The sequence below is a fragment of the Cryptotermes secundus genome, unplaced genomic scaffold (assembly GCF_002891405.2).
Source record: "Cryptotermes secundus unplaced genomic scaffold, Csec_1.0 scaffold1863, whole genome shotgun sequence".
Lineage (NCBI taxonomy): Eukaryota > Metazoa > Arthropoda > Insecta > Blattodea > Kalotermitidae > Cryptotermes > Cryptotermes secundus.
The window spans coordinates 53,798-67,839 of NW_019725440.1; the positions used below are offsets into that span (position 1 = coordinate 53,798).

The 14,042-nt window shown below is 41.7% G+C and overlaps 2 protein-coding genes across 4 annotated transcripts in view; one reads left to right on the top strand and one right to left on the bottom strand.

The window, feature by feature from the left end:
- Positions 1-584: 584 nt before the first annotated feature.
- LOC111863444 (NADH dehydrogenase [ubiquinone] 1 beta subcomplex subunit 3) lies at positions 585-1,832 on the bottom strand. Of its 2 annotated transcripts, none has more exons than XM_023849787.2 (3): positions 1,808-1,832; positions 1,335-1,470; positions 585-880 (listed from the first exon to the last, which is right to left on the bottom strand). In XM_023849787.2, the coding sequence occupies exons 2-3, from the start codon at positions 1,463-1,465 to the stop codon at positions 712-714; spliced, it is 300 nt and encodes a 99-aa protein (XP_023705555.1). In that variant the 5' UTR covers positions 1,466-1,470; positions 1,808-1,832; the 3' UTR covers positions 585-711. The 2 variants fall into 2 exon arrangements, with proteins under 2 accessions (XP_023705555.1, XP_023705554.1); XM_023849786.1 differs by lacking the exon at positions 1,808-1,832 and adding an exon at positions 1,555-1,656.
- Positions 1,833-1,920: 88 nt separating this feature from the next.
- Positions 1,921-14,042, top strand: part of LOC111863445 (prolow-density lipoprotein receptor-related protein 1) — a 273,951-nt gene continuing 261,829 nt past the window's right edge. For both annotated transcript variants that reach the window (XM_033751069.1, XM_023849788.2), the window contains exon 1: positions 1,921-2,190. In XM_033751069.1, the coding sequence (XP_033606960.1) occupies positions 2,097-2,190 (94 nt within the window). In that variant the 5' untranslated portion in view covers positions 1,921-2,096. The remainder of the gene's footprint in view (positions 2,191-14,042) is intronic.

Below are 14,042 nucleotides of genomic sequence, written 5' to 3' on the forward strand. Positions count from 1 at the left end.
AATATGTATAAAAAGTGTAACTTTCCTGTTTCCTACATTGTACCTAATAGAGAACACTCAGACTTTTATAAACTTTATCCTGTACCATTTCCTTTATTTTACCAATCATGGCTGTTAAAGTGGTGTGCAAGTACTCTGCTAGAATTTTTGGATGCAATTCAAATCCTTGTTACCATTTTTTAATTACATGAGTGAACATATTCTGAGCGGTAATAACAAAGGAAACCATATTTGGAGTAAAGAATAAGTTCTTCTTTAATTTAAATTCCATAAACCTTCCAGTGATGAGATTTTGTGTAATATCAAAGTTACTTTTGAGTATGATGAGCATTAAAGATAACTGGAGAAGCAGAGAATTTCATGTTCATTATTGTTCTGTTAATTGAATGAATCTTTTGCTTCATTATTTTTTACTTAAAAAATGGGAACATCTAATTTCATTCTGGTATATACTAAGCTGTTAGTACTTCCAAATTAATTTTGTACCGACTTTTCTAAAGCAGAAATTAATTTCTTAAAGTGTACATCTAAGCATAACATTCATAATATATGTAGGGTACATAGAACTGATGTAACACAACAACTGAAATCATAACAGCTTTATTTCATGTAAATTTATATATTACACTTCTATACTTTAATATGCCTAAGGAAATGCAACTTGCTACAGTAACTGCAGAAGCTGTTTATTTCCTATATAACAATTTGACATCAGTGATGTCCATGACTGTGATCACTGGGAGACATTGTTTCCCACACCTTTTCAATTGCAATTGTAGCTAGGAATGCCGCAAATCCCCACTGTATTCCACGGAAAAAGGTTAGTCTTGCTCTGTATCCCTCGGTTTTGAAAGCTGGTTGAAAGCGCCATACTTCATTCCTACATAAACAAATTACATTTAAATAGCAGTTATGACGCCTATATGAAAAAAAAACATGTAATTAAGATATATTTCAATGTGTTAAGGCAATAACTTGCATGCTGAAGGTAAGTATTGGTATCAGGTGTTCTGGGAAGTATAATGCGGCTGCTCTTCCACCTTCAATGAACAAGATGTTAACTTCCAGGAAACACTTTCGCTTAATTAAATAGAATATATCTTTCTTTTAAGGTCTGAAAAGTAAAGCTTGTAAGTTGTAACTAGACCTGGAATGGTTTTGTGCATGCTAATGTGGTGTGCGCTCGGTTATAACACCCGATGCCACTGGGGGGAAGGTAACACTACGATCTCGGAATATCTAAAAATGATAACATATCCAACACATGCGGATAATCACAATGGCCAATATCACCACGAAAAATGGACATGCACTTTATATGAATATAAACACACCGCAGCCACGGATCCTTCAATCCCTTCTGTGCCAGAGCCTTTTGTACTTTCACTAACTTCGGACAGTCTTCAATCTTGTAAATTCTGTAATCTGGTACTTCATATTTGTGATGTCCATGATCGCCTCCCATGTTTTCTGAAATTTGACGTCATTAATTATAAGTTGCAGTAAAATGTAAAAAATCTACTACTTTTCATATCCTTTATCGTCTACCCTCACCCTCTTTCTTCCCCAAAGCACTATTATTACACAACGACGACCTTACACCACCCTTCCACTGAAATAAACAACATAGATTTGGACATTACCAATATAACAACTTATCATTCCACTAACATCCAAATAATTTTCCTATTTGTTATAAAGTATTTAAAGATCCAACGTCAAATTTATAGGCAGTAATGCTTTTCTTAATAAATTACTCTTATGTAACCTAAAGATTAATTATAATTTGATCATATGCTACTCATACAGTCGTTCTGAGGTACAGTTGTATCCTATCAATGTTNGTGGTTTGTCTTCCCGATATTCTTTGGTGACATGCGCATGAACGAAAGATGGTTCAGTCCATGTCCATATCGTTCATACCTCCTGTTACAGTCAACAAATAGGAGAGTGTGGCTCAAGCGTTGTTAAGGTGTTCATTTTCCGTGGTTGTGAATGTGTATTAATTTAGTGTAATTACAGAGATGACATATATTTCATAGTATGAATTATTTGTGAGCAACGAAGGATCCGTAACTGTGTTAGAGGTTTTAATAATGAGACTGAACTGTATGTTGCTATATTTTGTGTTGGCGGTTATATGTTTCATTACACTTGGCGGACATGAGGTAGAAGAAACCACCAGCCCTGGTGAGTAAAGCAGGAGCGCAGCTTTTGGTTTAATGTATGATATAATTAATTCACTTGGCGACTTTGGATAGTCTTTGTGTCGGTAATTGGTAGAATAAGAGTCTTCACTTGTCAGGTCCGACTTCCACCCAGAATTTAGACGTAAAGTTCATTTTAATGGCATTTTGTATTATTTAATTCAGGCTTCCCAGAAATAAATGTACTTGTAGATCATGTAATCATTCCGAAGTTCATTTTGAATTATTTTAGATTGTTGAGAATGAATAAGCTCACCGAAAAATTTTTAGAGAAGCATCGGTTTTCCTAGAGATTCAGTATGGGTGTGTAATGTGAATGTGTACAAATGAATCCAACTATAGGCCCAGTGGGACATTGCGTATAAAGTGAGAGTGACTGAGTGAGTTTAGAGGGATACCCCAAGCACAACGTTGTCAAATTTCTTGGCGACCTTGAGGTGGTGTCTAATAAACGTCCAAAAATCGCCACAACAAGGTTTGCAAACACGATGCGGCCCTGTGTTTGGAGCTCTCGGCTATATTTACATTTTATTCACAGCTCTCAAACAAAGCCTGCAGGCTCCCTTCAAGATAACTGTCTGAATAGGCATATATCGCTGTGAATATTTCTAAACAAGCAATCCTTGAAGGAGCTTAATTTTTCATGCACAATTAACACTGCAGATTCACTTCAGTTGTTTATCTTATATAGTTTCGAGTTCTTGTAGTATAATGCTTGCTGATCAAACATTCCTCGTTCATTATCCCGAGAAGTTAAACGACGAACTACTGACGCATTTCTCTACGTGCGGCCAAGATGTTGTGCGGAGGAAAAATTCTGGCGTTCCGAAACATCGCACGTTAGATACAGCCGTTAAGCTGAGCGAGTTTGAACCCGGAATGATTCTTGTTTCTTCTCCTGAAACGTCATTAAGATCGACTGAAGTTCGACCCTCGTTCAAAACACTCCTATCCTGTAGATTATTGAAAGATTAACGTGCCCGTGCACAAAAATCTTCACCGAAATTACAGAAACTGCTTTTGTTGTTTGTGATGGCTGTGTACATTTAATGTATTTAGGTTCTTGCCCGTAAATTTCATTTTTGTGATCTTCGGAACTTAGTTATTGTTAAGATAGGCTGTTTTGAAGGAAACTGTCCCCACACTGTAACGGCACGCCTTTGGAATTTCACGTACATAAAACTGCAGTACACTATTTATAACGTTCGTACACAATTAAGTTATCTGAAAATAAATAGAAATGAAAGTACCCCACACCATAAACTAGCATAAACTTGAAAATTGCAATATTGTGGTATATAGCGCCGTGTTGTTCTTATATAAACCGACGTTTCGGAGGAACATATCACCTACATCTTCAGCATCGGAAATCAGCCGAGTAAGAAGCGAGCGAGAGCAGGTGGCTAGGCAGAATAAGCCGTTAGTCGGGATAACAATTATATAGGGATCAGAGGTTAAGAGGAAAGGAGGGACTGACAGCTTATTCTGCCTAGCCACCTGCGCTCGCTGGTATCTGGCTCGGCTGGTTCCCGACCCTGAAGACGCAGGTGATACGTTCCTCCGAAACGTCGGTTCAAATACGGACTACAAGGTGCTGTGTATGATTGGAATCCAGTTCCTTTGTTTGGGCCCCTTTGGAAACGTTTGACCTGCAATTTGCATAACGCGCTGTGCCTGGGCCCGGCAGTATTCTGTTGTGAGTAGTCGGTTGAAAGCGGAGGTAGCATTGATAGCAGGAATGCTCAGATTATGCTTCTTGAGTTTCCTGGAATTGAACTATTCCTTTTAAACGTTTTAAAATAATTTGTGTCGTTCTATTTTCAGTGATGAAAGAAGTGTAGTTAAACACGAAGTAAGTCCGCATGAATCAGGAACCTGCATTCGAATTTGCTTGGCAGTTGCAGTGTTCAATCCATCAGGGACTGTGCAATATGCTGATTTTAACACTGTCACTCATCCAGTTCATTTTTAACCTCCGGGATTCAAGTCCCGATGAGGTCATTGGATTTTTTTCAGTTGACCTAATGCTTCTGGCCGCACTATGGCCCTGGAGTCGACTCCGCCTTTGACAGAAATGAGTACCAGGAATTAATTACATAATTTTTCTGGGGAGTAAAGCGCGGCCGGCGCATAAGGCTGACAACCTTACCGCCATCTTTGAGCCGATTGTCTAGATAATGTTGGACCCTCAACGTCTCACAACCCTATGGGCCTTCACGTCCTGTTACAGGGATAGCTTTAGTTTACTTTTACTTATCATGGACTTTTAACCATGTCAGATAAAACACTTGCTGTTTCTTGGAAAGTAATTCGTGGCTTTAGCGAACAGCCGAAAACGTTCGAGATAGCGATCTCGGGGGGGGGGAGATGAAAGGGGGAGAGTATTTATTGAATTTTTTTTACTCATAATATGTGGCTCCTTTGGAGACATTTTAAATACATAACAAAAACCAAATTTGATGCGTTAAAGATGACCAGTGCTATGTTAAATCGTGAAATTATGCACTGAGAGAAACGACAGAAATCCACGTATCTTCTAAATTAACATTCTTATCGGCGATGCGACGATGCAGGATTCTAAAGCAGAAATAGGAAATCTGGCCTTTTATGCCATTTTGTCTTCTTGGCACACAGAAGAAACTGAACTGGCCACATCAGCTTGGGTATATGAAATTAAAACCGATAAGACTGCCCAGGTTATAAATGTTTTTCAGTCTTTTCGTTGCCTGCAGTGTGAACATGTCGAAATATACAGTATGGCCTTTTCTTGTCTGATATTAAGTTAAGAACATAGGCAGAGGGTGTTTGAGAACAGGGTGCTGAGGATAATATTTGGACTGTACTTACAGCACACCAGATACCAACTTTCACTGGATGCGTACAGCAGTTGTGTTGCTCTTCTTGCAATAGACTTCGACACCCCAATCTCTTGAGCGAGACGTTTCAGTGATTTTCTGGATGTATGTTCAAGTCTGGCCCCTATGTCATCTACCTTCTCAGTAAGCACTTGGCGCTTATGTTTTTTGTCTATTAAGAGGTTCGTTGTCCTAAGTTTATTCATCAAAGTATGAATTATTTGTCTGCTGGGAACTCTTATCACGAAATTTACGTCGAAATTTTCGCCGTCTCTTTCCAGCAGATCCGTATTTCACATAGGTATCATACAGAAATACGCGTTGCACAATGACGCATACTAACTCTGAGAACATATGACTAATGGAGCTGATAACTACTGCCTACTGCTGACAAATCATAAACAAACTCTCACACATGAACCGCACTGCTTGCCGTCACATATAATACCATCAAGCGATGTACAAGTTAATTACTTTCCCTCATTCTAAACGTTACCGGCCGATTCATCGGCAGAATTCGTATGTGGCTGGCAACAGGAGGCGCTGAGGCCGCCTTGAAGCACAGAGCTTGAACTTGTCAAATTACGAAAAACCTTCCTATATAATTACAGTGCTAAAGTCAAGGGGTGGGAATGGCAGGGCATGTAGCACTCTTTTGGCAAAGAAGAATGCATACAGGTATCTGGTGGGAAAGTTGGAAGGAAGCAGACCACCACTAGGAATACGAATCGTACATAGACAGGATGATAATATTAAAATGGCTGAGAGAGGATGGGGTGGTATGGATTGGATTAATCTGGTTCAGGGTAGGGACCATTGGCGGGCTCTTGTGAACACCGTAATTAAATTTCAGGTTCCATACAGTGTTGGGAAATTCTTGAGTAGCTGAGAAATTGGCGGCTTCTATAGAAGAACCTAGCTCCATGTAGTTCATTAGATTGGTTAGCAGTTTTTACTTGAGAGAAAAAGAGTCGAGTGCATTAATTTGATTTAATTACCACATAACAGAATTTTTTTGTATCAGCCAACGTAGTTTATGTTATTGCTTAATTAGATTATCTGTCCTATCATATCTATATCCTTGTTAGTAAGATGTTGGTACATTAGTACAAATATTATGTTTCTGGACATTATCCATAGTCCTGTCTTTATCTAAAATCACCACTGTCGAATTCTGGCGAGACCGCTACGACATCACCATCACCTCCACCACCACGGGAGGCCCCGTGTATAGACCTACACAGTAGTAATGCTATAAATGCAACACGTCATAATTTCAAGAAGGATCCCAGCACGGAGGTTTACCTCAAACACATTTACTACAACCTCAATGAAGTAGCGGTCACATGAAAGTCTAAATAAGGCCCATTAATATAAATTAACAGTTGTACATTTCTAATTTAAGTTATATTCAATTTTAAACAGCAATTATCTCCTCGAAGGACATCACGTGTCAATTTTTAATATCAGTACATTATTTGAATACTATAAAGCGTATGATTAGACTCCAAAATCTGTACGCTAGTGACAGACCATAACAACATACATAGTATGTATTCAGATTTACATAGATAGTAACATAAATATGAATAATATAGGTATATATACTATGTCCAAAAAGTATCCGACCTTGGGCCGGGAAAAAGGAAGTTCTATATCTGGGTGGTTACAATACCTAATCGCCTTCAAAGTAGGCCCCTTGTGACTCCACACACTTAGCCCAGCGGTCCTTCCATCGCTGGAAGCAATTCTGGAAGGTTTCTTTTGGAATGGCGTGCAGTTGCGCCGTCGCGTTCTGTATGATGTCCTCATGGCTGTCAAAACGACAGCCTTTTGGGGTGTCTTCAATCTCGGGAACAGCCAGAAATCACAAGGAGTCATTTCAGGAGAGTAGGGACCCTGGCGAACCTGCGAAATGCCGTGCTTGGCCAGGAAACCCTGGATCAGGTGTGATGAATGAGCTGGGGCGTTGTCATGATGCAGCTGCCAGTTGCGTGCGTCCCACAGCTCCGGTCTCTTGCGCCGAACTGCATCACGAAGATGGCGGAGGACTTCTTGGTAGTACTCCTTATTGACAGTCTGGCCTAGTGGTGCGTACTCATGATGCACAACACCCCGGTAATCGAAAAAAACAGTCAGCATCACCTTCACATTGCTCCGAACCTGTCGTGCTCTTTTGGGCCTCGGTGATGTTGGATGCTTCCATTATGACGCCTGGACCTTGGTTTCCGGGTCATATCCGTACGCCCACGACTCGTCACCAGTGATCACAGTCTTCAGGAACCCAGGATCCCTGTTGGCGCACTCCAGCATGTCCTGCGCGACCTCAAGGCGGAGTTGTTGCTGCCCCGGCGAAAGCAGCTTGGGCACAAATTTTGCCGCTACTCTTTGCATATCCAAATCCTCAGTTAAAATTGTGTTTGTGGAACCTCTGCTGATCCCAACCTCATCAGCAACTTCACGGACGGCCAGACGACGGTCCTCCATGATCAGTGTCCGCACTTTTTCAATGACATCAGCATTTCGGCTCTTTGACGGTCTCCCGGAACGCTGCTCACTGTCCGCCGACATACGGCCATGTTTAAAGCGGTTGAACCACTCTTTAATTTGAGTGACCCCCATTGCATCATCGCCGAAAGCCTGCTGAATTTTGCGAATTGTTTCCGCTTGGGTATCCCCAAGTTTCTGACAAAACTTAATGCAGTATCGCTGCTCCAAGCGTTCTGTCATCTTGAGCGAAACGAGAATGCGACGAACACGTGTTTCACCACTTCGCTATCTGGCAGCCACAGATGCATCTGGCGGTGTTGCGAGTCAGCAAAAAATCACGCATGCGCATGAAAGTCCTTTCTACCACTACGCTCAGCCCCCCCCCCTTTTGGCCATTATTTACAGCGGTAAAAAATAAAGTCGGATACTTTTTGGACATACGGTAATATTTGAACAAAATTTGATTTAAGGATGTGATATTTTAAACATATTAATGTCAAATATGGATCAATATTAATGCATTAACATATTCAAAACTTATTACTATTGTTTCATGTATGCCTGAAGATGACCTAAAGAAAGGGCGAAACGTGTAGTATTAACATTTGCGCTAATAAACGAATTTTGATACTGTAGTATCAGTAGGAAACACCGTTTACATCAGTTCTCTGTTGTAGCGTAGCGGAAGCGTGTCTGTCGGCCGTTACCTAGCACCAGCCGTCTCTTCTGGCTGCACTGTTCCAGTTTTTCAACTGCTATCTTACAATATAATTATGTATTTCACTGTCCCGGAAATTCTGTTGTGCTACAGACGTTAATTTGCCACTGCCGAGTACATATTCTTCATCATGTTTACCATAGGCATATAGCTTTTGTACATGTCGCAGTGTTATTCACCTTCAATTTGATACTGTTTGTGTTAGCGTAGGATGCCCTATAATCCCGTGTACTCTGAAGCGATAGAGGCATGTGTACGTTGGGTTACCATGATTGTTATGAATCTTGAGCTCAATTAATTGAAATGAATTTGCTGAAGCTTCTTGAATTCTGAAGTACTGTAGAGGGTTGCCATTAATATCATAGGAGAAATTCCCAAAACAGTGTCCTTTATCATTAAGGCTGTCTAATCCCCATACAGAGAAATCCTTTGGTGCATTCTTTATTGCTCCTTTGGGCAACAGATCGCGCGAAACATGCTCAATAGACACTGCTGTAATGTTGACCTTACCAATTAGTCGAATCACGACAGCACCTGAGCCTTTGAATGCCCAGCACTCACCAGGCATGACACAAGATTGAATGATATGCTGTACTGAATGTGCCGAAGTTCCAGAATGTGATTTATAGTCCGTGGTACCACGTGTAGATACTATAGAACCACCTAAACTTCCCAAAGCAAAGTCTAGATGGCCTGTCTTAGTAGCATCATAAAATTCAATTTGGTCTTTCACAGTTTTCTTAGATGTTTCTTCGAAGATCCTGAGTACTTCACGTGAATTGTAGTCTCCTATATCCACTCCTCTTAGTACATTTGAGAAATCCCCCTGAAATTGGTCTCTTAAGTTAAGCAGTTCGTTAGAGAGCTCTGTTTTGAGAAAATGTACTTCCTGCTTGAGTACATGAACTTCCATTCCCCCGTCTTTTCTAGTACGCCCAAAGAGAGTGACCTCTTGTACATATGCATATATTGTTCCTGCCACAATGCTCAGTACTGCAATTAGAGTGAGGATTTTATGAAGTTTGCAATTTCTTCTTCCTTGTTCTTTGTTATCCGTCATAATGCAAATTTATATTTTCAAGTGTTAATGACTAGACGCAGGTTATGCATTGAATGTTGAATTCACTGAATGCTTATTTCTCGTGACTACTCATCTTTGCAGCACTTTACTGTTTTATATCCTTTACAAATAACTGGAGCACACTTCAAGTCTTCCTAGTTTGCTGTCTTCACTAGTCGCCTTCTTGTAACAGATCTTAACACTGTTCTCCACTTACGTCCTTACCGTCTAGTACATATCCCACAACTGAACTAAGCTTTGAACTTCGTCCCGCTCATAACACCTCGGCACGGATCAACAGAAAACACATCTGTCCTATTGTTGCATGCGTGTCTGTTGGGGTTTGTTGTTTGTTTCGCGGTCTTTGCCTAGCAACAGGTTTATACAGAACAGTATTGTTGTTGAGATTGTCTGTCCTATCGCCGGGATAGCGCCGTCTGTATAGCGACTGGCTACGGGCTGGACGACCGAGGGATCCGAGTTCTAATATTATTTACGTCGTCAGTTTAAGTCGTCATTGATACGTAGTACAAACAGTAATTTGCTTAGTGGGGGGTGAAGTCCAACTAGGTCCACTCGGCACGGCGGCCACTGATTGGCCTATTGTAGCCTGCCCCGGGTGAGTATGATAATTGAGAATTTGGTGGAATGAAGATTGGCAGGGGAAACCGAAGTACTCGGAGAAAACCCGCCCCAGCGCCACTTTGTCCACCACAGATCCCACTTGACCAGACCCGGGATCGAACCCGGGCCGCCGCAGTGGGAATCCAGCGACTAATGCTTCAGCTATGGCGCGGCCATACAAGCAGTTCCAGGCAGGACCCGTAAGACATATTTTCCTGTAGCATACTTACAGTTCAGTAAATCTTGAGCTGTTAATGTATTACTTAAATAATGTACTTTTATAAACGGGAAATAAAATTGAGAGAGAGAGCGCGCGCGCGCTCTCTCTCTCTTCAATGATATTGTAACGTGGATGGCCCAAGTGTTTCTAGATAACGGAGCGGTAAACACTCCGAGACAGTGTAATGGGCCTACTTTCGTTAAAAGTAACGCACTCCATGGTGCTGAGCCCTTCTTGAGAAGTCGCCAGTTGGGCAGCTACTCAAGAATTTTCTAACATTTTATGGAACCCGAAAGTTCATTACCGTGTTCACAAGAGCACACCACTGGTCCCTATCCTGAGCTAAATCAACCCAGTCTATACCATCCCATCCTCTCTCTCTTAAGATCCATTTTAATATTATCCACCCACCTGCTGTGTGTATCTGGAGGCAATGAAACTCCCCAGACATAGACTTGTGATGTTTTTGCCGAGAATGAATGTGTTGTAATTGCAGCGACTGCTGTCTCTGACCAAGCTGCCGTCGCTAGTAACCTGTGTCACGGAGGTTAATGATCTTTCATTGATTTCAGCTCCTTCCGTTTAGGCATAACTCGTTATTTCTGAAGATCGCTTCTTCCGTATCTGTAATACAAGCATTTTAAGGATTTATTTTTCTGTAATAATGTACATATTTATTCTTAAAGAGATAAGGAAAGACTGCCTCTGTGGTCAGGGTTCCTGGGTACAGATCCTTAAGTCCCGGATTCGGTTCCCGGCGCTACCAGATTTTCTGAGAAGTAGTGGGTTTGGAACGGGGTCCACTCAGCCTCGTGAGGATAATTGAGGAGCTAGATGAATGGAAAAGTAGCGGCTCAGGTCTAGAAAACCGAAATTAACGGCCGTGGGGATTCGTTGCGCTGACCGCACGTTACCCTCTATCCGCTGAAGTTGGCACTAACTTCCCCGACAAGCGGCGGTCGCTCGGTCGGTATACTTCGCTTGCGGACTCAGGCCACGGAGTTTAATTTAAGACATAAGAAATGTTGTTAGGATTCCCAATTGTAGGACATATTTGCCAATATTGCAAGATGGTTGGTTCGTGGGAGTGCCGTCCTGGTTTTGTTTTGAAGCAGTATTGTATTTGCAGCTAATTAATTTGAGGTGATATAAGAGACACACTTTAAATGGAATTTTTAATTCATAACGCGAGACGGTGTTAAAATTTTGACTTATTTTATGTAGGCTTAAAGACTGGCACGGTCTTTTACAACTCAAATATTGGAATCGCTGATTCGAATCCCGCTCAGGGTGTGAATGTTTTTTACAGTTTTTCTTTATTATATACGAGGGGGTACCCAAAAGAAACCGAACTTATTTTTTTTAACTTATTTATTCAAATTTTAAGCACAAACCTTCAATTCCCTTCAAAGTACTCTCCACTTACACTAATACACTTGTCTAGTGTTTTATTCCATTTTTCAAAACATTGTCCAAATTCATCTTTTGAGATGCTTGACAGCGCCTCCGTCGTTTTTCTCCTTCACCTCAGCAACATCAGCAAAACGCTGAAAAAATGTTTTGATAATTTCGGGACTCTTCTTTCAAAGCACAGCATGCTTCCACGCGACCTTGTTTTTGTTCAGCAGTCAGCAGTCGTGGCACGAATTTCGCAGCCACCCTTTTCATTCCCAAATCTTCTGTCAAAATTCGCTGAACTGAGCTCCAAGTCACTCCCGACAGCTCCACAATTTCTTCAATGGTCCGTCGTCGATCTTCCTTGATGATTTCACGAATTTTTTCAACATTTTCATGTGTTCGGGCTATTGCAAAATCGACGATCACACAAAACAGTTGTCACTATAAACTCTGCCGAAACTAGTCCTTACCTTCTTAAGCAACGGTAGTCGGCTTATCGACTCAGGAATGTTAGCTCTATGCGCTCATAGCGGCACAACGCGGTACTACAAAAGCTCTGCCCACAAAAAAATTAGTTCGGTTTCTTTTGGGTACCCCATCGTATATGTAGAGGCCTTTGCGATAGTGCGGTGGCAGCATGTACAATAGACAGACCCATCCTCTCGTCAGAGGGGGCGCTCCACAGAAACAAGACCGTATTTGTCAAATTGTAATGTAATTAATATCTGGGACTCGACACCAAGACTTACTGACTGACCGACCGACCGTCAGTCGCAATGTGACTTTGACTTTGATAGTGCGGTCTTCCCAGGAATCCTCGGGAATGTTTCGTAAGAATGTATAAAATTCCAGTAGTGGAAGCCAAGGCTTAATTAGCGCTATAGCTCCAGGATAGATGATCGTCAATGAATTCCGCAATTTTCTCTGTTCATGTTCCATGGACTACGGCATCTATCCATTCTTCCGTCCGTCGACCCATTCATCCATCCCTGCCCGCTGCCTACACACAGAACAACACAAACACAGAATAAACACTCACAGACATCCATGACTCGAGTGGGATTTGAACTCACGATGCTACTGTTAGAGCGGGCGAAGACGGTTCATGCCTTAGACTACCGGTCACTGTGATCGGCGTTGCAAAGCCTGTGGCTTCTTTATATAGTTGCAGGAAGCATTAAACCTTTCTTTCTCTTGTAAAGCGCATAACTCCTGGTCCCTGACGCCCCAGACCCGGCCCTCATATCGTGTCTGACCGTAACATGGGATGACTCAGTCGGAGGGGGACCAGAATTGATAATTATAAATGAAACAGCAGTTTACCAGTGTAAACGAAACTTGCCGAGTGGAGCTAATTGGGGTACAGAAGATGGTGAAATCGGTTAGCCTCAGCCTGGAGAAACAGGCCGTCTCGACGTGTTGCAGGCGACAGGGCAGGAGGGACTGCAGCAATTGCAGAAATGGCACGAACCGGGCATGCAGGCAGGCACACAGTGCTTCCAAGGTAATCCCTGTTGGTCTGTATGCCACCATTAATCTCGGAAGCCATTTTTTCTGCATTTTATATGCCTGGAGAATCAGTTTTTATTTTCGGTAGTCTGAAATTTGATTAATTGTATCTCAGTCTCTGGTATTTTGCAGAAAAGTCTTGGTTGCTTGTGTTTGTTCATAAAAAGAATTACTTTCTTAGTATTCATTTTCAATTGTGGCAATTACCTTGCAGTAAAAAAGAATCATTAATTTATTTAATAGCATGTTCACAATCTAATCTCGATAATATGGAGTGATAAGTAAATTTGTTGTAAGTAGGTGTCTTGAGTACAGAAGGCATCCACTGATGATACTCTGATAGGCCCTGTAGAGGAATGGTGATGGTTTTAATCTTCGTCATCTGCGGGTTGTGGTAGATCAGACGACCACTGGCTCCTCAATCTTCTTACATTTGGTGGGTTGCTAATTTCTACAACTAGTCTGTTATTGTTTCCGAGTATGCTTTGATGGTATTGTTGACAATATACAAGGTGTGTCCCAAAAGTCATGAAATATATATATATATATATATATATTAAATTTATTGATGATATCGGTACAAAGTGTTAATATTCTTCAAAGTACTGTCCATGAGCATCTACACATTTTTTCCACCGACTCTGCCATGCCCGGTACGCCCCCTCAAAGGCCTCGACGGGAACCTCATTTAAAGCTGTTGTCACGGCCGCTTGGATAGCCTGAATGCTTTCAAAACGGCGTCCTTTGAGTGCAGTCTTGATCCTCGGGAACAAAAAGAAGTCGGCCGGAGCTAGGTCGGGGCTGCGGCAACGCTGCCGCAGCCACCCTACAGCTTCGCCAGGAACTCACGGACGAGCAGAGACGTGTGGCTGGGTGCATTGTCATGATGCAACCGCCAGTTAGCGGCGATGTCTTTTCGCACGCGGATGACCCTATTCCTTAATCTTTCTATAACACCCAC